The 21313-nt window shown below is 48.2% G+C and overlaps 1 protein-coding gene across 1 annotated transcript in view; it reads left to right on the top strand.

Annotated features, from left to right (window-relative positions):
- TG (thyroglobulin) overlaps positions 1-21313 on the top strand; it is a 241234-nt gene that overhangs the window by 46295 nt on the left and 173626 nt on the right. The window contains exons 22-26 of the mRNA XM_088022877.1: positions 3116-3286; positions 8682-8798; positions 9313-9428; positions 12675-12777; positions 17499-17690. Of these exons, the coding sequence (XP_087879003.1) occupies positions 3116-3286; positions 8682-8798; positions 9313-9428; positions 12675-12777; positions 17499-17690 (699 nt within the window). The remainder of the gene's footprint in view (positions 1-3115; positions 3287-8681; positions 8799-9312; positions 9429-12674; positions 12778-17498; positions 17691-21313) is intronic.

Below are 21313 nucleotides of genomic sequence, written 5' to 3'. Positions count from 1 at the left end.
GAGGCTTGGCACCAGGCAGACCCAGACTGTCCCCCCCTCTTTCCTACTGGCACTGTGACTGAGGCCATGCTTCGTTCCTTCTCTGAACCTCAACTTCCTTATCTATTAGATGGGGCCAATGATACCTCATGCATACAATGGTTATGACGCATGTCTTAATCAGTTCGGGCTGCTACATACAAATTACCATAGATGGGGTCGCTTCAGCAACCGATGTTTATGTCTCATGGTTCTGGAGGCAGGAAGTCCAAGATCAGGGCGCTGGTATGGTCAGGTCCTTGGTGAGGGCCCTCTTCCTGGCTATGCCTTCACGCGGCCTTTCCTTGGTGTGTGCATAGAATGAAGGCTTTCCTCCTGTGTCTTTCTCTTTTCATAAGGGCACTGATGCCATCATGGGGACCCCACCTTTGTGACCTCTTCTAAACCTAATTACCAGGGTCCTTCCTCCAAATGCCATCACATTGAGGGTTAAGGCTTCAACATCTGAATTTGGGGGGACACACACATTCAGTCCCCAACAAAGTAGAATCCATTAAATACTTAAGGTGAGCCATAAGTATCATCCCCATCCCGCTTTGGGGGTGAGCTCGGATTGTATCTCCATGCAGAAGTGGAAGGCTCTCGTATCATCACCACTTTCCTGGGTATCCTCCTTGAGTAACAGAATAGATTTCAGTGGATGAGTCTCCAGGGTCAGGTCTACACTCTGGGCATGTATGTATCTAAGAACATCTCCATGACTCATTAATATCAGCATTCTGCCTGTTGTCTTGCCTGATCTGTGTTCTTAGATGGAATCACATGAAAGAGAAGCATGAAGCAGGAGGGTCTGCCAAGTTTTAAGTGATGTCAAGTGACTATAGGGTTTCCTTGGTTTCTTTTTGCTGTTAGGCTAGCTCTTAGAATCTCAATTCCTCTACATAGCTGATACCCACATTACTCTTCTCACCCACAAATACTTTCCTCCTCTGTTTCCTAACCTTGCAAGTCTACTGGATGATTTTGGAGGTTCTGTTGATAACTGAGTAGCAATTTATTTGTTTATTTGTTTGCTTATTGATGCTTAAATTCATATATAGCATGTGTGGCCTGCAAAACATCCTATTTAAAAAGTAGCCTTTGTAATCTCTCCACCAAAAAGTTGTAATTAATCAATGGTTAGTCATATAACTAATAGTCTTAGAAGAGAGAAAGCTAGATGTTCTCAAGTCCTGGGCTGCATGAAAGAACATTTTCTACCTACTTCCCAGCCCTGGAGAGCCAAGTCAAGGTATTCTCTTTTGATATCATTTGTCCAAAATGTATTAAGTACCTTTTTATGCTAAGTTTTTATGGGATGTATGAAACAAGTAGAGATAAATTCCCTGTCCTCAGGGAGTTTAGAGTCTGAAAGGAAAAGAAGACATGTAAGTATAGAGATAGAACGTGTGTAATTACTAATATAATGGAGATGATTGTTATGTGCTGTTATAGCAGCTAGCACCAGGTCTTGAAGGACAAGTGGGGATTAAACATGGGGCAGGTGGAGAAGAGAGACTTCTGGGCAGAAGAAATAGCTTAAGCACAGGAATAGAGTTATTTTTCCATGGATTCAGCTAGTATTTATTGATTTTTTTTTTTGAGAAGGGTGTTTCTGGACCCAGTTCCTCTGTGTGTGTGTGTGTGTGTGTGTGTGTGTGTGTGTGTAGGAGGGGTTTCCCCACACGAACCATAAGCAATTTGGACACTATCCTCTCAGAGATAGTACCAGGTCCCACAGGTTGAGGGCTCAGTCCTAAAAGACCGACGCCACCGTCCCCATCCTGTGTCCAGTCGAAAGCCCAGGCTACTACCTGTGCTTCTGATGGACAAGCTATAAGCTGGAAGCTCCACCGACCCCCTCCACCGACCCCCACTGAGGCGCGGCTCATAAGTCCAGATTCTTATCTGTATTTCCGACCAACTGGCTATAAAGCCGAGGTTCCCACCGCCTCCTCCTTGGGTGTGATTACTTTGCCAGAGCAGCTCACAGAACTCACAGAAATGTCTTAATCAATAGATTGCCAGTTTATGATAACAGGATAGAACTCAGAAACAGGCAGGTAAGAGATGCTCAGGGCCTCTCGAGGCACATTGCTCTCCCCACTTCTCCACACGTTCACCAACCCGGAAGCTCTCGGAACCCCATTGTTCTGTGGTTTTATGGACATTTCATTACATAGGCAAGCTTGATTGAATCACTGGCCATTGGTGATCGGAGGTAAGGGAGAGGGACTGAAAGTTTCAATGTTCTGATCACATGGGTGGTTGTCTTGGCAACCAGGCCCCATCCTTAAGAGCAGTCCCAAAGTGACCTCTATAATGTGACAAAAGACACATTTATGGCTTTCACCGCTTCGGAAATCCCAGGAGTTTTCAGGGGCTGGGTGCCAGAAATGAAAGGAAGCCCAAATATATATTTCTTATTATAAATCACAGTATCACAGTGGGGGAACTTGTATTATGTGTCAGACACTGAGCGAGACCCTGGGATCCATTAGGGAGCAAAACCAGATCAGGTTCCTGCCGGCTTGGAGCTTCTCCGGAGGGGGAGGCGGGCAGGCGTCAAACCATTCATTCACACAGACAAATGGAAATAAAAACCGTGCTGCAGCAATGAGGAGAGGTGTGGATGGATGGGAGTATGTAACGGTCAGATGTTGGCAACTCGGGGCTTTCCTGGAGGAAGCAGGGATTGCGTCAAGGGCTGATGAGCGGTGAAGGGTTAACTCATTGAAGACCGAGGAGAACGAGCACCAGGATGTGGAACTGCATGAACAGAGCCTGTGTCTGAGATCCGGTGCATCCAAGAAGAAGGAGCGCTCCTGGCACTGAATGCAGTGTGGACTGTGGAAGCCCTGGGGCATGTGGGCCATTAGATGCATGCAGCCAGATCTCAGGGTTTAGTGGCCCCACGGGGCGCCTGGACATCATCCTTTGACCAAAGGGTGGGAACGCTGATGAGTTTGGAGCTGGAGAGTGTCTGGGTGAGACCGGTGACGTGCACATAGAATGTCAACAATGGGTACTCTGGGAACCCCGGGGGGAGGGGTCCCGGAAGCACATTGGTGACGAGGTGTCTGTGTCTTGGTTGCAGGTGTCACGGAATGTCAGAGGAGTGAGGCGGGCCTGCGCTGTGACCAGGACGGCCAGTACCGAGCCAGCCAGAGGGACAGGGACAGCGAGAAGGCCTTCTGCGTGGACAGCGATGGGCGGAGGCTGCCGTGGTCAGAGACAGAGTCTCCACTCTCCGACTCCCAGTGTCTGAGTAGGTGCTGGAGGTGAAATCGGCCACATGACTGGGGAGAGGGCACAGGCTCTCAGGGGCTTTCTAGAAGGGGAGAGACCTGTGCGCTGCATTTGTCTCTGACTTTTTATTGTGGAAATTTTTAATCTACGTAGGAGTTCAAAGTGGGATGAACAAGTAACCTGACACCTAGATCCAAAAATCGTTAGCATTTTCTCTTTCTTTTTCTTTCTCTCTCTCTCTCTCTCATTTATTTTTGATCTTTGGAAAGTAAATTTCAGACATCAGGAAACTTCATTCCCAAACACTTCAGTGTGTATGAGACGTGAATTTAAAAATAATTAATGAGCTGAGTATCCCTTTCTTGTGGGCAGTGTGCCTCTGATAAGCTGGTCAACTTTTCTCTCTCGATTGGATGTTGTGGGAAGACTTGAATGCCAGTCCTGGTTCCCTAACTTACTTACTGGGCGACCCAGAGCCAGTCGCTCAACTTCTCTGATCCTCAGTCACCCCAGCAGCCTCCTGACCCTGTAAGGGCCAATGCCATCCTATGAGGACAGTGAGGATTCACTGGACACCACCCTGTACCGGGCACAGCTCTTCACTGAAATGATGGGTGGGAAAGCCCTGGGTGAACCGACACTTGACCTAGAATAGTAGGAGTGGGGTCAGAATTACGGTGATCTCAGTGGTGCCCTTTAGCAGCTCTGCAGTCTGAGCAAGCCACTGACCTTCAAGACTTCCCTCACCTGTCAAATGGGCTGTTCATGCCTGCCTTGCAGGGGAGTGGAACGTGTTAGCAATGACACGACTGAAAGAGGTAATAAACACGTCAGAATGATGAGAAGCCTCAGGAATATCAGCGGCCCGTTTCCTCCTCGGTGAAGCAAGGAGCAGATAGGGGCAATCTGTAGGTTCCTCTCATTCTGACCTCTCCAAGTCTTCAGGGCTTTGCCCGACCATCCCACAGTCCTTCCTGCCTGAGGTCTGGCTGACCTTTGCACGCCTGACCAGGCAGAGCCAATGCCGGCTGCCCTAGGCTCTCAGATTTCTGTGTAAGGAGAGGGCCTGATGTACTTGGGCCTACTATGTGCCAGGCCAGGCCCCGGGCCAGGCAGTCATGGGTGAGCTTCACAGTGGTTCTGACGGGTAGATACTAGTTTCCCCAATCATGTAGCTGAAGAAACTGAGGCAGAGAATGTCTACATGGCTTACTTTCCTCACTAATCAGGACATAACATGCCTAGAATTTGAACTGGTGTGTATCCGACCCCCAAACCCATTCTTTCCATGACACCAATCTGCTTCTGCTTAGATTTATCTGCTCCCTTATGAAGCACACACCTGCACACATACATGCACACTTGTACACACACACAAACACACACACACATGTGCGTAGCCTACCTGCTCTCTAGGGAAGTGGGGGCAGCTGATCACATACGACACCTGAGAAAATCCAAGTGAGGCATTTTCATTTTGCAATGCTCAGAGTAATCATTCCCTTCCTCAGCAAAGCGCTAACGAATCTTGAGTGTGTGTGTGTGTGGTGTGTGTGTGTGTGTGTGTGTGCGCGCTTGTGTGCGTGCATGTCCCCTTGGATACACTGCAAATCCAAGGAAAGTCTAATTCTTCTTTCCGGTATTCCTCTTCTTGGACAGAAACAACAATCGGGGCATTGAAGCTTGAAGGTGCTCTAGGCCACCGGGCAGGCTGACCTTAGGTGCCTTTCACCAGTGAGGGAGTTGCTGGCCACGGTGGGGAGCAGGTGGCTAGGCCCTGGGGACTCCTAGCTATTCGGGGATCATCACCTAAATGCTTGCCTTTGAACTCCACTCCTCTCTGCTTCCCTCTGAATGAATGCCTCAGCGCCCAGGGTTGGAATCTGCACTTGGCAAAGCGTTTCAGGCTTTGTTCAGCGCTGTGCTTGTCCAGAGCAGAAAGGACAGCTTCATCAGTGGTCCAGAAGTGTCTATGAGCAACACCCCAGCCGTGTCAACTCCGGTGATGCCTTCCCGAGGCTCTGGCTGACAAACAGCCTCCGGACTGGACCTCACGGTCTCTGGCTTCTTATGCAAAGCTTGGAGTTGCTGGTTTCCCTCTCTGGATATTCAGGAGGATTTCCATGTTAAGAAGCTGGGTCCCCACTGGGATGTCAGTAACCCCCTTCTTGGAATCCAATCGATTTAGCCTTTGAGAGGAACTTCCTCCTTGGGAGTGGGCCTGCACTCCTTTTTTTTTTGAGGGCTTTGTCCTCCAGAAAAAGCCCAGGGTAGAGGTCAGCTGTATCACCTGGGGGTGGCGGGGATTTGCCTCCTTTCCACCTGCTGTGTCCAGGCCTGGGTTTTCACCCACAGGCATTACTCCGGGCCCACCCTAGTCCTCCGGCTCCAGTGTGGGCCCCTCAACAATTTTTCTACGATGCTTCAGGACAGTCATTCTACAAGACAGTTCTGTTTCTGCAGTGCCCCTTACCAGTCTTCAGTGGGCCTGTACTGCTCTCGGGATAAAGTAAAATCGCATACCTCACCCTCCCGTCTGGGTTCTAGCCTCCTTAGGTAATATGACCCTTTGGGGCTAGGATCCTATCTTACTTTTTGTTCTATCCCATGGTCGTTGGCGCTTGTCGGCAGAATGAATGAGTTCCTGTAATTATCTGGGCCTCTTCAAAATTATTTCCTAAGGGCCACCAGGGATGGAGAGGCTCCCACCACCCTAATTCCCGCAGCCAGTTTTATGGGCCCTGATAAGGAGGCAGGTGTCCCCCCAGGGCGCCAAGGGACTCGGCACTTACTGGATTGCTATCGTGTACCAGTTTTTCCGTGCTCTTCAATTTGATCCTCGCAACCATAAAACTGGGCTCTCAGAGATTGAAATGTGCGTCAGGACGCAGAGCCGGTGAGGGGCGGTGGCAGGATTCGCACGGGGGCTGACTCCGGTGAGCTGGTGCTCATGCCCCCCCAACATGCTACGTCCCTTTGTGGCGTTTTCCCCTCCATCTTCTCTATATTGCCGGTAGCAAACCCTTAGTTTACCCACAGAGTGAGTCGTTCACTCACTGACCTTGGCTGCTGGAAATATCGTAAGCTCATCTTCCTTTAATTCCAGATCCAGTTTTCTAATTCTGCTTCTTGCTGACCCATGCCCAAGACTTCATAGAGCACGTCAGATGCCCAGAGGGCTATGCTGGGATCTTTGTAATGTTTTCTCCAGGCTTTCTGGGGCTGCAATGATCTTGGCAGTCATTCATTCATTCTTCAGTGCATCTATCCAATGCACAGGAACCTAGTATCTCTGTCACTATGCCAGCTAGTGGGTGTTCAAATATTCTCAGAACATTGTCCTTGCCTTGGAAAGAGAAGGGCACATAAATAGCCATGATCAAATATGACTGTGCTCTCATGTGGACCCTCTGTGCTTTCCCAAGATATTTGCTAAGTCAAAATGTGGCATGTGGGAAATTGTACAACTAGACTGTAGAAATCTGCCAGCCAGCACAATATTCTATGGAATTATTGGCAGTTCAGAGCCTGGATTGTTTCTGTTCTGTTTGGCAATGAGCTTCCTCACAGAATGCTATAACATGAAGATCTTCGTCACCAACGTGTCCCTTTTGCGAGAACCAGCAGTTTGTCTAACTGAAGTGCTAAATTGACTGCATTTTCAGCCTCTGGGAAGACTTCAGTTGGAAACTGAAAGGCCTGTCAAATTTTGTTTAGTCTGCTACAAGGTTGTGAGCATCTGCCTATACCTGTTAAACTTTAGGGACAAAGAGCTGAATATGGCTTGGTGTCTGCTGGACTGGCGCTGGCATTCTCTACAAACAAGATAGTAAGGGGCATAAAAATAAAAAAATAAAAAGAGAGACACAGAGAGAGAGAAAGATGAGAACAGAAGAGTTGAGTGTGGGCTGAGCCCATGAACTTGGCAACTTCAGTGAACAACATGGAAGGAATCCCTAGTAAAATTAGAATTTTTTTCTATATCAGAATTTGTGAAGGCTTAACACATGCTATTTCTCTTGTATTAGCATCCTCTCTCCCAAATGTATCCCAGAAGGAATAAACTTTTTTCCTGCACTTATTATGAAAATGGAGAAGAGATTGCTTTGGGTGGTCTTGAACTTATTGACATGATAAAAACCAGTCTAGACACAAGTCTGTTTTACACAGCAATAGAGGTGTATGAGAATGGGTGCTTATGTGCATGCTTGCAGTTCTATCTGCAAAAAACTAATAGTGGTGTACTTTGGAGCTTGGTTTTTGATAGTTATTTGCAAACCACTGATGACCCTGGGCATTTTTTTGGTTTCAAAAATGAGTCTCATTCCTTGAGAGTTACCCGCAGTACTTTTCGCTTGGTGAGGAATGAGTTCTGAGTCTTATTGTCTTGAGATCTTATATTTATTTCTTTTCCCCTGTTTAGTTCCATGAGCATGTGTCTCTGTTATTCCCACCAGAGAAGAACTCAGGCATGTTGATGGTAGCTAGAGAAATAGATGCTGATATATCACTTAAACAAGGGCTATCATGAAAATGCCTGAACCACAGGACATGTCTCAGATTGACGTGAACCCACCTGTGCCTGTTTTATTTGTCTTTTAAAAGATAACTTATCCAACTTTTGCATCCACATGGATGGGACTGGAGGAGATGATGCTAAGTGAAATAAGTCAAGCAGAGAAAGTCAATTATCATATGGTTTCACTTATTTGTGGAACATAAGGAATACCATGGAGGACATTAGGAGAAGGAAGGGAAAAATGAAGGGGGGGAAATCGGAGGGAGAGACAAACCATGAGAGACGATGGACTCTGAGAAACAAACTGAGGGTTCTAGAGGGGAGGGGGGTGGGGGGATGGGTTAGCCCGGTGATGGGTATTAAGGAGGGCACGTACTGCATGGAGCACTGGGTGTTAGATGCAAACAGTGAATCATGGATCACTACATCAAAAACTAATGATGTAATGTATGGTGATTAACATAACATAATTTAAAAAAAGATAACTTATCTCTTTCCAGAAGGAAGCAAAAATTGCTTTATGGAAAGAAGATTTTCAATTTTCAACAAAATAATTGTAAGATAATTAGCATTCGACGATCAGGACAAGAAAATATAAATTTGGATGGAAAATCCATATCAATGAGAAAAAATGAGTTGTAAGGACGAACATAATATTAAATTTTCTCCTTACCTCCTGACCATGAGGGAGCAGAAGGAGACATGATAACACGTAGCTCTCTGCATCAGATACGAAGTAGCGTGCTGGAACTATTTTCAAAGGGAATTCTTCTCCTGGGGACCTCTGTGGGACCAAGAGCTGGGAAGGCTTTCTTGACCTGGCACTTTTCCTGGCTTCTCTGTAGAGGCCCTCTGCCCTTTAGAGTCAGATTCGATCAATCTGCTTCCCTTTCAGTGATGCAGAAATTTGAGAAGGCTCCAGAATCTCAAGTGATCCTCGATGCCAATATCACTGCGGTGGGTGTGTCCAAAGTTCCTGGCTCTGAGTTCCCCCTGCTGCAGTGCTTCATAGGTAAGGGGTGGTGGGGAGATGGGCGCATGCAGAAATAGGCTCTGCTGACCTTGGCATACAGATCGAATAAAACCATTGGAACCGTGATGAAAAATTACACTTTATCAGAACACGTGGTAAATCAATTGATTCCCAAAATGTACATCCAACTTGTGACTTCACGTCAGGGTTTATAATGCATCCACAATGTACCAAGAACAACGCAGTGGCAAACGTAAGGGAGCAGAGATGAAAGACATCGATTCCTTGTAGCCTTATTTGTCCCGGTCTCGAGAGCTATCCGCTGTAGCAACAGCAAGATTACCCAGAGAAGGGTAAAAAAAACTCTCATTTATTGAGCGTGTAGGTTTACAAGGATTGTTATGAGATCATAACCCTACAGTCTAGGAAGCTCACTGTTGTCCGTGTTACAGACCGAGTGTGTGTTTGGGTGTGTTGGGGGCAGGGCGTGGGGGCATGTGTCCGTCTGTCCTCAGTATCACCTGAGAGAGACAGGTGCCCGTGCTGTCCACAGACTGTGCTTTGGACGAGGCCTGCAGCTTCCTCACGGTGTCCACGGCGGGATCAGAGGTCTCCTGCAATTTCTATGCTTGGACCAGTGACAACATCGCCTGCACGACTTTGGTTCAGGTCAGTCTTGGCAGCTGTGTGGGGGCTCAGGGTCAGACATGCTCTGACTGAATGGACATCGGGCTTTGGGAAATGGAGACCGCAGTGGGCCGGCGAAGGCTCAGGATGCAGCTGTCCGTCTGAGCGAACACGATTATAGCTTAAAAAGAAAATGTTAATTATTAGTTTAAACCCCATGAAATGGCTGTGCCTGGGGCCAAGGCTGACAATTTCACTGTGACCATGAATCAGGACAGAAGAGGGTGCAGAGAGAAGCAGTTGTCGTAACTTTCCAGCTCCTAGCCACATGCAAATCTCGTTTTACTCTTCCAGTTTCTCATGGAAACTTCTAGAAAATGTCTGTGTGTTTATAAGCATCCTTTTTGGTTTGTTTAAATGTTAATAGCTTATAATACATATTCTTTTCTACCTTGATTTTCTCACATAATGCTTAACTTTCTGTATGTTTAAAATGAACCTTGTTCTTTTTAATGGCAGCATACCAATCCATTCTACTGATGTACGTAATTTATTTCACATTTTAAAAAAGATTTTATGTATTGAGAGAGAGAGAGCATGAGCAGGAGGAGGGGCAAATGGAGAGAGAGAGAGAATCTCAAGCAGGCTCCACCCCCAGCATGGAGCCCGATCTGGGGCTCGATCTCACAACCCTGAGATCATGACCCGAGCCAAAATCAAGAGTCAGACACTCAACTTACTGAGCCACCACCCAGGCGCCCCTTTTTGTCCCATTTTTAAGGACATGTAGATGTGTTAGCAGTTTTGCAACATCACCAACACTGGTGAATCACATGCCCTTTGCACATGCACCTGTGCAGGGGTGTGAGTGTGTGTTCATAAGTGACATCCCAGAAAGGGCATGGAAGGTGGACCCCTGAATTTTAGGATTCGAGCCAGGGTCTGTAGCTGCAGGAGCCAGAGAAGAGACAGGGAGGGGTCTTGGACTGAATCCCAAGCCTGTCAGTTTGGGGCTGTTAGGCCATGTGCCACTTCCTAACCTCAGACTCCTCGTCTGTAACGTGGAGGCTTGACCTCACAGGCTTCTGGTGAGGATTCGAGAAGCTAACACAAAACACACAGTCATCAAGGCAACGTTAGCTCCTTTGAGTTTAAAGGTTAAAATGTTTTGGGGAAGATGACTGTGCCTTTTATTTTTTCTTGCTGTCATCACTGAGGCCTGTCTTAAGATCTATCAGGGGGAGATAGAGCGGGTGGGTGGGGAGGGAGGTTAGGCTCTCAGGCTGGTGACAGCGAGCCGGGACCCATAAGCATTAACGCCATTAGACAACGCAGACCAGCTGGATTTATTTGTTATCTGGGGTTTCCAGATACCTCACCTTGGCTGGTCTGTGTCAATGTGATTCTGCTAATGGGACACCTCTGTCCACACTTCCCATAGGTACTTTGTGGTCGAGGGGGTCTAAGGTCCCAGTCAGTGACACTGCTCCCTGGACAGCTGCCAAGACACTGGGGATCTCTGACCCAAGGAAATTCTACTCCTCTCTTTCCCTAAGGGATCAGATCCGGCTTATAGAATTATTAATAACAAAAATAGCCGACATTTACTGAGCGCATATAAGCACCTGGCATTTCTCTGAGCAAAACTATTGGATTATTGGTCATTTGAGCCTCTGATGCCCTGACCACTGCTTACTTAGTAAGTATGGATTTTAGTCTGCAAGAAATAAAACACTTCCTCATTAAAAAAAAAAAAAAAAGGCAAAAAGGGAATGAACTCTCCCTCCAACTCCCCACCCTGGGAGAGACAGCCTGTCACAGGGCATGTTAAGGAGGTGACTCTGGAGCCAGGCTGTCCTGGGTTCGGGTCCCAGCCCCACTGCTTGCTGGTTGCTCTTTGTCTCTTGGTTCCCCAGAATCTTCATCTACGATACAGGGTCGTGAGTGGCACCTGTATCTCCCAGTTCTTGTGAGGACTGAGTAAAGCCATACATAGAAAAGCTCACAGGACGGTTTCTGCCTCAGAGAATGAGCTCAGTGACTGTTACGATAGTTGTCACACTGTTGTCAGCATCGCTAACAGCCTGGCTGTTAGCGATGTGTCAGCCATCACAGGGCTCCCTGCAGGACCGGGGGCTCTCAGTGCCATCCTGAGGCATGGGGGTCAGGTGCCGAGCATGGATCGTGAGTGATGTGACAGGTCCACGCCACCCAGTGCTGAGGCAATGGTGCCAGGTGCTGCCCTCAGGCTCCCCCGCGCCTGTGCCCGGGTTAGGTTTGGGGTGTGGAAGGGACTCTTGACCAAGGCAGGAACCCCGTGCTTCGGGTCTAGGCTGCAGGGGTATGGTCCTTCTGACACTTGCCCCACCCCCTCCAGGCCTGACCACACGCGGGGCGGGGGCGGGGTGCTCTAGTCTGGGACCTGCCACCCACGCCCTTCTCACAAGTGCAGGACTCTCCCCCTCTCCGGGCCCTCTCCCCTCCCCAGCCTATCATCTTCCCATTGAGCTCAGGTCTTCTAAAAAGGAAGAAGGGCAGAGCCTTCAGATAGCTTTGTTTTAGCGCCTGCCCTTCGAAGATTCCCTCGGCCGGGAAACTCAGGTATGCAACTTTGAGGGAAGGGCAGAACACTGGGAACCAAACACAAATTGATAAAAACAGATTTATCCTGCCCCCCCGCCCCCCCCCACACACAGCAGGAGTGCTAGAAAGAGTCAGAAAGAGAGATCGGAGATTAGCGAGGAAGGCAAGGCCTTTGGACATCTGACCTCAATTCCAAGCTTACGAAACTTCTTTTGAGCCTCACTGGATACAAACCACATCTGTAAGGACTTCCATGAGCTGATTCCTGCCTCTCTCTCGTCTCTGAGAACCACAGGCTCTGGTCCTCAAAATACCACAGAATTCTTTGGCTTCATTTCTGCCATATCCTTGGCTTAACATCCTTCTTTTATTTCCAACTGATGAACTCCTACTCATATGTCAGTACCCACCCAGATTCACTTTTTCGGGGGAACTTTTCTAGCGCCCCCTTCTCAATAGAATGAATCATTCCCTCTTCTACAATGACCTCCTCTGGAAGTCTATGTGTCTTTGCAGCCGACCCTCTAGGCTGGAATTTATTGCTTACATGTCCGTGTGCTCTGAAAGACTGGGAGAAACAAACGGGCAGGAATGTTCTCTTTTTTATCTTTGTAGCCCGTGTCTAGCCATGGTTAGCGTTGGATAAATGTTTGTTGAATTGAATTGGCCATCATGGGTAATAATGCAGCCTCTTTCCATCTCCAGCTTCAAGACACATTGGGGAACTCAGAGGCCACCGGTTTCGGAAGCCTTAGGTGTCAGGTGACAGTGAGGAGTGGGGACTCTCCGGCTGTGTATCTGAAAAAGGGTAGGTTGGTCGAGCTGGATGGCTTGGGGCCTCAGTGGCTTAACTTGACTGGTGTTGGGGCTGCTTCCTAGCAGGGCACGTTTAGGGAGGGGCCACACTGCCCCCAGCCCGAGGCCTTCTCACAATGGTCCAAATCTCCAAGCACCCCCCACCCCACCAACCCTGCTCAGGGCCTCCTGCATAATATGCTGCACTGTGCATGTCTACTACTTGCGGGGCTTGTGAAAATGCAGAAGCTGAGTCAATACATCAGGGTTGGGCCAGATTCTGCCTTTCAGATAACCTCTTGGGGATGTCAAAGCTGCTGGCCCCAGGGCCATGCTTTGAGTAACAAGGGTGGATCATATCCCACAGTTTACAGCTCACTTCCCCAGACAGCCTTCACCCACCCTCACAGAAATTCTCGGAGGAAGGCAAGAAAGGGTTCATAGCCCCTGTTTTACAGATAAGGAAACAGGCTCAGAGAGATTAGAAGAGTTTCACAGGGTCATACTCTTAATAAATTGGGGAGGTGGATTTGAACCTAAGTGAGTCTGAATTCCCCTGCACGGCTTCACGGAGTGGGGACAGGGAAGCCTGTCCTCATCTGCCCTGGCCCGCTCGCCTCCTGCCTTCTCTCCATCAGGCCCAAGAGAAGGGCCGGCAGCGCAGGGAGCGCGAGCCCTGGGCCTCGTCTAGGCTCCCCACAAGCTGGGAACCTTCTCTGGTCGCTGCTCTCCGGGCTCTCCTTCCCTCGGTTCAGGGTGAGGGTGCTGGAGCTGGCCTGCTTGCACTGGCCCCGCTCTGCCACACACTGGCTGTGGCCAAGGTCCTTGACGCTCTCTGGGCTTCCATTTCGTTACTAGTAAAATCAGAGTCACAAGTGAACTGAGCAGATTGGGAGATTTGGAGGGAGGTTACCTGTGCTTTTAGAACAGTGCACCATGTTGGGTAAATGGCAAGGGCAGGAGACTTCTAAGACGGTTTTCCTCTGGTGGACACATTTCCTCATGATCCGAGGTAAGGCCGTGGACTGGATGGCAGCCCAGCAGGCCGGACCGAGGGCCTGGGTGTTGGCATGGACTGTCTGTAGCTCAGGAGGCCTCCCGTCTCCCAGCAGCTTGAGACGGCAGCAAAGAGCTGGCAGCACGTAGAGAGGGCTCCACGGCCCAGGTACCGAGCCTTGGTGGCGGTTGGCAGCCCACGGCAGAGACAAGCGCCCGTGGGTTTTTGTCTCTGGCCCTTCCTTCACCTAAGGCCTCCATCCTGTCTGAGGGCAGGGCTCCCCTGGGAGCGTCTGGCAGAACTGGGATTTCTCTCATCTGTGGCCAGGGGAATTAGAATTCCTGCCCCAGTGTTTATTCCAATTATTATTATTATTATTTTAACTATTTAAAAATAATAACAGAGCATAGAGATTTTTGTTTTTCTAAAAAGGAAAACCAAAATCAAACAAGTAACCACTCCCCCAAATGTTCTTTAAAACCAATCCTTGGCCTTTTATCACATTTTTTAAAAAAAGTCAGCTCCATTTCCTTAGAAGTGCTTTTTCTTATTTGTTCTCATCTCCTGAAAGTTTATACTTTGGGAAAAATTGCAAGGGAAATTGAGAAGCTCCCTCGCTGCCAAACTAAATCAATGCAGAACTGGTTTTCGTTTTTTGGTTTTTTTGTTTTTTTGTTTTTTTGTTTTTTTGCTTTTTCTGTTTTGTTTTGCTTTTTTTTTTTTTTTAGGCAGAAAATGCACATACTCAGCCATTCTGCATCCTAAGATAGCAAGCAGAGAAGGGAGGGTCAGACTCCTGCCTCCCTACCTCCTAGCACCATCTCTGCTCAGGAAACCACTGCTTTAGTTTACATGCTGTGAGATAGGGATCAAATGTCACCGGTGCAGAGGACTAGATGCAGTTTTTGAAAGCCTCCTGTGTCAGTGGCACATGGTAGAGGTAGGCAGGCACATGCATTCACAGCCTGACCTTAAGTGATCTGGAAGACAGGACGCCTTGATCCATCTTCTAGGTCCATCCTGTCTACACCCACTTAAAAATCTGTGGCCTGGAACATGGACGAGCAGCCATGTGATTTTTCAGACTCGAAGGAAGATAGTGCTGGAAGGTTCCTTCCTGATTGCCTAGCCCAACCCTCTCGTTTCACAGATGAGGTCCAGAAAGAGGAAGTGTCTTGCCGCTCCATCAAGGTGGAACCGGGGACTTCAGGGCACAACCTCGCCCAGCTCTGAAATGTCCCCCAGACCGGCTCCATTATCTAGGACTTGACCATTGTGTGGATCTGCTCAGCATTGGCGCTTCTCATAATTATTCACTGAGTACCTGCCATGTGATAACGCACTTTGGCAGGCACTGTGGATGCAGGTGTGAGCAAAACAGACAGAATCACCGACTGGTGAAGGAATTGATCCAGCAATAAGAGCACTTCTGAGGGTTTTAGGTGCTTTGATGAGGATGAAACAGGACCATGGGATAAAGACGGACATGGGCTTCCTGGAACAGTCAGGTTCACGGAGACAGGAAGTAGAACAGTGGTTATGAGGGGTGGCTGGGGGAAGGGGATGGGCAGCTAGTGTTTGATGGGTGCAGAGATTCATTTCGGGATGAAGCAAAAGTTCTGGAGTTGGATGGTGGGGATGGCCACGCGGCAATGCGAACGTATTGAATGCCATGGAACTATCCACATTCAGTGGTGGTTAAAATGGTAAATCTTATGTTACATATATTTTATCACAATTTAAAAAGGAAAAGAAAGATGAACATTGATTGCGGAAGGTGGGTCAGGGAAGGAGCTTCAGAGGAGGGGATATTGGAACTGAGACCGAAGGAAGAGGAGGATCCTGCTCAGGGCAGGAGGGCCTCCAAGCCGGGCAACGTGGAGGATGCCAGGGGCTGCCGAGAGAGAGCCCTATAGTCCAGGGCTGTCCCGTGGGACTTTCTGCAGTGATGGGAATGTTCTATGAAACCTTGCTGTCCAAAATGATACCCAGGGGCCACACGTGGCCACCAGCACTTGGAATGTGGCTACTGCAACATGAACTTCGGTGAACTGAGACAGATATTGAAATAGACACATATGGCCAGTGACCACAGCGCTGGCCAGCAGGGAATAGCTCTGGGGAATCTCAAGCTGGTGGGGGAAGCAGACACTGACTCAAGTAGCTTAAAGACAGGGTGAAGGATGATAGAGCATTGAGATCTAGGGAGAGAGAAATGAATTCTAACTGGAAAAATCGGGGAGATGGACCCTTGAAGTTAGGCTGGGTTTTGGTGAAGGATGGGCTGGGGCCTTGCAGGCATAGTCAGTGACAGGACAGTCAGGCTGAAAGGGTGGAGGGAGCCAATGTTAGGAGGAGAAGAAACAGCTTTCTGGAGACCTGCACAATATCTGCTGAGCATCAGCTAAATCCCAGGCTCATTGCTCAGCCTTTTAATGTATGGCCTAGCTTTTCATCTACTCAACATCCATGAGGATCACATACTATCATCCCCATTGAACGGATGGAAAAGTTGAGGCTCTGAGATGCTGTAGGGATTTGCCCTCCAGTCTGTCTCATTCTGCAGGCCATCCTCTTGGGTCCCACACTGTAAGCCTCTCCACAACTTCCAGGTGCATGAGTCGGTTAAACCCTGGTGAACAGCTGGGTCGAGAGGAGGTCCGGGTGGTGAAGGGCACAGACTCTACATCCCTCCTGCCACCCACCAGCTGTGTCAACCTAGGCATGACCGTTCATTCTCTTTCCTCACATGGGAAACGGCCATAATAACAGGACAGACATTTTGGCTATATATATATATAGAGAGAGACACATATATATCTCCCTGGAAAAATCTCCTCTTTGCAAAATGATGCTCTAAAAATAACAGGGCTTATGGGAAAACTAGAGTTAGGGACAGGCAAAACCCAAACCTCACCATTTTTAGCCAGAGGACTGACAACAGCGATCACAATCCTATTTAAGATGCTAGCAGAATTTTTAAGAAGGACATACTGAATCCATCACAAAGAAATGTTATAGTAACTTGTAAAAGAGTCACAGAGCTTGACATAGGAGGTTGTTGGGAAGGGGGCAGTCAGCTGAGTTAGGCAGGGGAAAATTGCAGTTGTCACTTTGAAGACAGAGAAGGTGGCCAGTCTGGGGCCAGGGGAAGAACGTGGGCCGCTGAGCACTGTGTACAGTTGCGAGTTTCTTGTAGCTTGCCGCCCTCCGCGGTGTTTGTGTGTGCTGCATTCACCTGTTGTTTGATGGCACAAGGCAGTGACGTGCTGGGAAAACCATACATCAACCAATGTGGCTTCAGTTTGAACCACAGAAACGCACGTGGTAGCAGAACGGGCTGAACCTAACTCACATGGCGGTGAAAACAAATTGAGGTCAAGTAGGCAAAGCATGTGTCACTGTGTCTGTGTATACAGTTAGAGCTCAATAAATGTTTTCTGGCAATAATAAAAATAATAATAAATATCACCTCGCCACACACCCCTCTTTAGTCCATCAGAGGTGTGGTGGGCGTCTGTCCAGGTCTGCTCGTTTGGGGTCAGGACCCTGGGGAGCTCCATGCTCTCCATGCACGGGCGATCCAGAAGTTTCATGGTGTAGAGAGTGTCTCATCTTGGACTTCACACTGCCTCTAGCCCAACCAGAGGGTCCACTGTCATATGACCAGTAAACTGTGGTCAACTCTGAAAGGTTTTCAGATATTTAAAAAAATTTTTTTCTGCCTTTTCCCCCAGGCCAAGAGTTCACCACAACGAGTCAGAAGAGCTTTGAGCAAACGGGTTTCCAAAACACGCTCTCCGGAATGTACAGGCCCGTTGTGTTCCCAGCCTCAGGAGCCGATCTGACGGGGGCTCATCTCTTCTGTCTTCGGGCATGTGACCGTGATGCGTGCTGTGACGGCTTCATCCTTGCCCAGGTGCAAGGAGGTAATTCATGTGACAGTGAGGACCGGGACCCTCCAGGCCCAGGACCCGTGGTCTGACAAAGGAACCAGCAGGGTCGCCAAAGCCAGGATATGCAATGTGGGGACTGCATGGGGAGGTGCGGGCACGAGGTAACCACTTAGTGTATGCAGCCCTGCAGGTGCTTTTTATTGTAAGAATAATTGGGAAGCTACTGAAAGTTTTAAGTGAAGGAATGACATGATCAGATTTGAATTTTGAAGCATTGGCTTGAGGTTGCAGAAGGTAATGGGTGGGGAGTTGGAGCAGATGTGGGGTTCATTTAGGAGCTACCTCTGCAGTCCAGGTGAGGGGGAGTGGCGGGGGCTGGGGTGATAGCGGTGGAGATGGAGAAAAGGGTCAGATTCAAGGTATCCTTAGCAGGCAAAACCAGAGGACCGAAGAAGGGAAACGTGTCAAAGACCTTTCTTGATGATCCAGCTTGTTCACCTGATTGGATAGCTTGTTTGTGTGGTGAATAATGGAAGATACCAGATGTCGGGTTTGCTGCTGGGGAAGGGAGATTTGGGAAGGTCATGAGCCCATTTACAGTGTGCCAAGTTTGCAATGCCTTTAAGACATTCACAAGATGAGGACTAAGCTTTTGGGTACAAAGATCCAGAGCTCAGAGTGGGAGTCCAGGTGGGAGATAGAGATGCAAGCATTGAGGTGGTATCAGAGCTGTGGGTCTGGGTGGGATTTCCTAGGAAGAGGGTACAGGGTAAAAAGGTTGTGGGGGAGGGGGGTAATCCTTAGTGAACACCTACATAATGGGGAGGACCTTCAAAGAAGATGGAGAATTAGAGTCCAGACATCCAGGAGGAGTCCCAGGAGGGTGTACATCATGGAAACAGTGGTGGGGAGGGTGGGAAGATGAAGGAAGGTTGTCCACAGATTTGAATGCTGCTGAGAGTTCAAACAAGGTGTTTACTGAAAATGCTGAGGTTAGGTCACATTTGTCTGTGGGGCTGGATGAGAGCGTGCTGTTGGAGGGGTAGGGCAGGAGCATGGACTGGACTGAGTTGAATTCTAAAATCCCTTTTAGGTTTAATGCTCTGTGATTATATGATGTGCATTCGTGTTAGTGTTTAGATAAGCGAAAGTATATATAGAGAGATAGATATCATACACACACACACACACACACACACGCACACAACACGCACATCCATGTAAACACATGTATGTATGTATGTGAAACATTGCAGATCAAATCTGCAATGCCTTCTGCCTTCTTCTCTGAGGACATGACAATTCCTCCAAATGCTCTGTTACTTACCAAACCATATGGTTTTTCAAGTTGGAAGGTCGTTTTCCTCAGAATCATATATAGAAGAATTAGTTTGTTCCATGGAACAGTAAGCCCACAAAATCCTTGTTTCCATGACATTTCTGGCTTGCAGCTCGCTTGCTTTTCCCTCCAAGTGGAACCTGTGATCCCTGAATTGTGTTGAGCTGAACGGCCCCCTCACCACGCCGCAAGTTAAGCTCTCTTGGGGACGCACATAAAACACCGGGCAGATGTCTTTCCCAGGCTTGTATGATGGGCAGATCTGGAGCTTTGAATCAGAAAGCTTTGGCCAGATCTGCCAAATTGACCGGGGACAGACTCCTGCTCCGTCCTTTTACCCTGGTCCGGAAAGTCACTTAACTTTCTGGTAGATTCCCCTCCCTGCTTTTGCCTCCTCCAACCTCCACTTCCTAAGTGGCTTTGTTTCCACTGATTATTGAGGACAATTCATGAGGCTCCTGTACCTACCTTTCAGTGGGGTTCCGAGAGACTCAGGTGACCCCGCGGTTCCCAGGAGCATAATGGAAGCTGGCAAGACGGGATCCGCAAAGGACTCGAATCTCTAGCTGGCACCTGTCTCTCAGATACACAGAGTTCTCGTTGCCTTTTTAGCATGAAAGAACAAAGCTACATGGGTTTCTCTTCCAGGGTCTGAGAGCAGAAGGAAAAATACACTCGCCTCTTGTTTAATTCCATGATGCTGTTTCCTGCCTTGGGAGAGGGCAGCCACGGGGTGCAGACTTCCTCTGGGCTCTCAGCGGGCTCTTAGGCACCCCTGCTACCCTGGTGCCGAGAGGCTCAGCCTGCGGGCCCCCCTGAGGCCCTCGCTGCCTGCTGGCCATTCCTCCGGTTTTCAGCTGGGAAAATCTTTCTCCTTTTCTGTGCCTCTGCTTCCTCATCTATGAAATGGGAAGTGGTCTAATCAGGTCAGGGATTCTAGAACCCAGCTGTGCACCAGAATCATCTGTGGTGCTGTTGACAAATGCCAATTCCCGAATGTCACCACCTCCCACCCCTACAACCTATCGAGTCAGAAACTCTGTGGTTGGTGCTGAGGAACGAGCATTTTCAAAGCTCTCCCTATGTTGTTGATAGGATCAGTCCGAGGCCCTGGTTTGAGAACCAGCAGTCAGAGGACCTGTAAGGTGATTTTTTACACAGAAATGCTGCTGCTGATTTCTTATCACCTGCGGGTTAAAAGTGGCCAGTGGGAGGGAGAAGGACAAGACTTCAGATTCATAAGCCAGACATCTGAGTCATCTACTTGGGGAAATTTTGGTGAGGGATGAGTTTGCAACTCTTATCTGGATTTAGGCATAAATTAGGATAAGGAAGGGAATAGGGTTATGGGGTGACAGATTTCCTATTTTTTTCAGGAGAATCTGAACAACCGTACTACCTAATGGGATTACTTATTGAAACGACATATAAATTATCTAATTTCTACATCTCAGTAAATTTGGGCAGTTAACTTATATGAGACTCGGTTTCCTCACCAGTAAAATGGAAATAATAATGTCGGTAAGAATTAAGGGGATTAACATATTTAAAGCACTTACCCCCATAAGTGACTGGCACAGCACAGACATCTGAAGCATTTGAGTTGCCTACCTTACCTCACTAAAACCGCTGTCGTTCTGCATGGAGCACTGGGTGTTATACGCAAACAATGAATCATGGATCACTACATCAAAAACTAATGATGTATGGTGACTAATATAACATTAAAAAAAAAAAAACACTGTCAATGCGCTTAGCTCGGGATAGGTCTTCCTGAGCCTAAATAAAGTCGTAACTTCAGTGAAGCTTTTTAAAAATTAGGACATGTATTCAAAATTAGGAAATATAGGGGTGCCTGGGTAGCTCAGTCGGTTAAGCCACCAACTCTTGGTTTTGGCTCAGGTCATGATCTCAGGGTCCTGAGATCGAGTCCCACAACAGGTTGTGCACTGAGCGGGAGTCTGCTGGAGATTCTCTCCCTCCACCTCTGCCCCTCCTCCCTGAGCGCACTTGCTCTCTCTCTCTCATGCTAATAAATCTTTTTTAAAAAATCTGGCTTTATAAAAAATTAGTCTAATAAAAAATTAGACAAAACAGTCTAGCGCCTCCCCAGTTTTAGATTTCTCTCTGCATATCCCAGACATGGGGGGCACATGGCCTATGCTTGAATGCATCCAGAGACAAGGAGTTCACTTCCTAATAGGCAAGTGCTATTGGTGCAGAGCTCATGGTTTTTCCTAGTTCCTTACTTGGAATCTGAGTACTCCTTTCTGAGTCCCTTCAAAGTTGACGTGCGTGTGCACTGTGTGTGTGTGTG

Source organism: Eumetopias jubatus, unplaced genomic scaffold, assembly GCF_037043125.1.
Source record: "Eumetopias jubatus isolate StellerSeaLion01/CBP00866 unplaced genomic scaffold, mEumJub1_p1.0 scaffold_4, whole genome shotgun sequence".
Taxonomy (NCBI): Eukaryota; Metazoa; Chordata; class Mammalia; order Carnivora; family Otariidae; genus Eumetopias; species Eumetopias jubatus.
The sequence above is the reverse complement of the archived record's forward strand: the minus strand, read 5'-3'. Positions and strand labels throughout refer to the sequence as shown.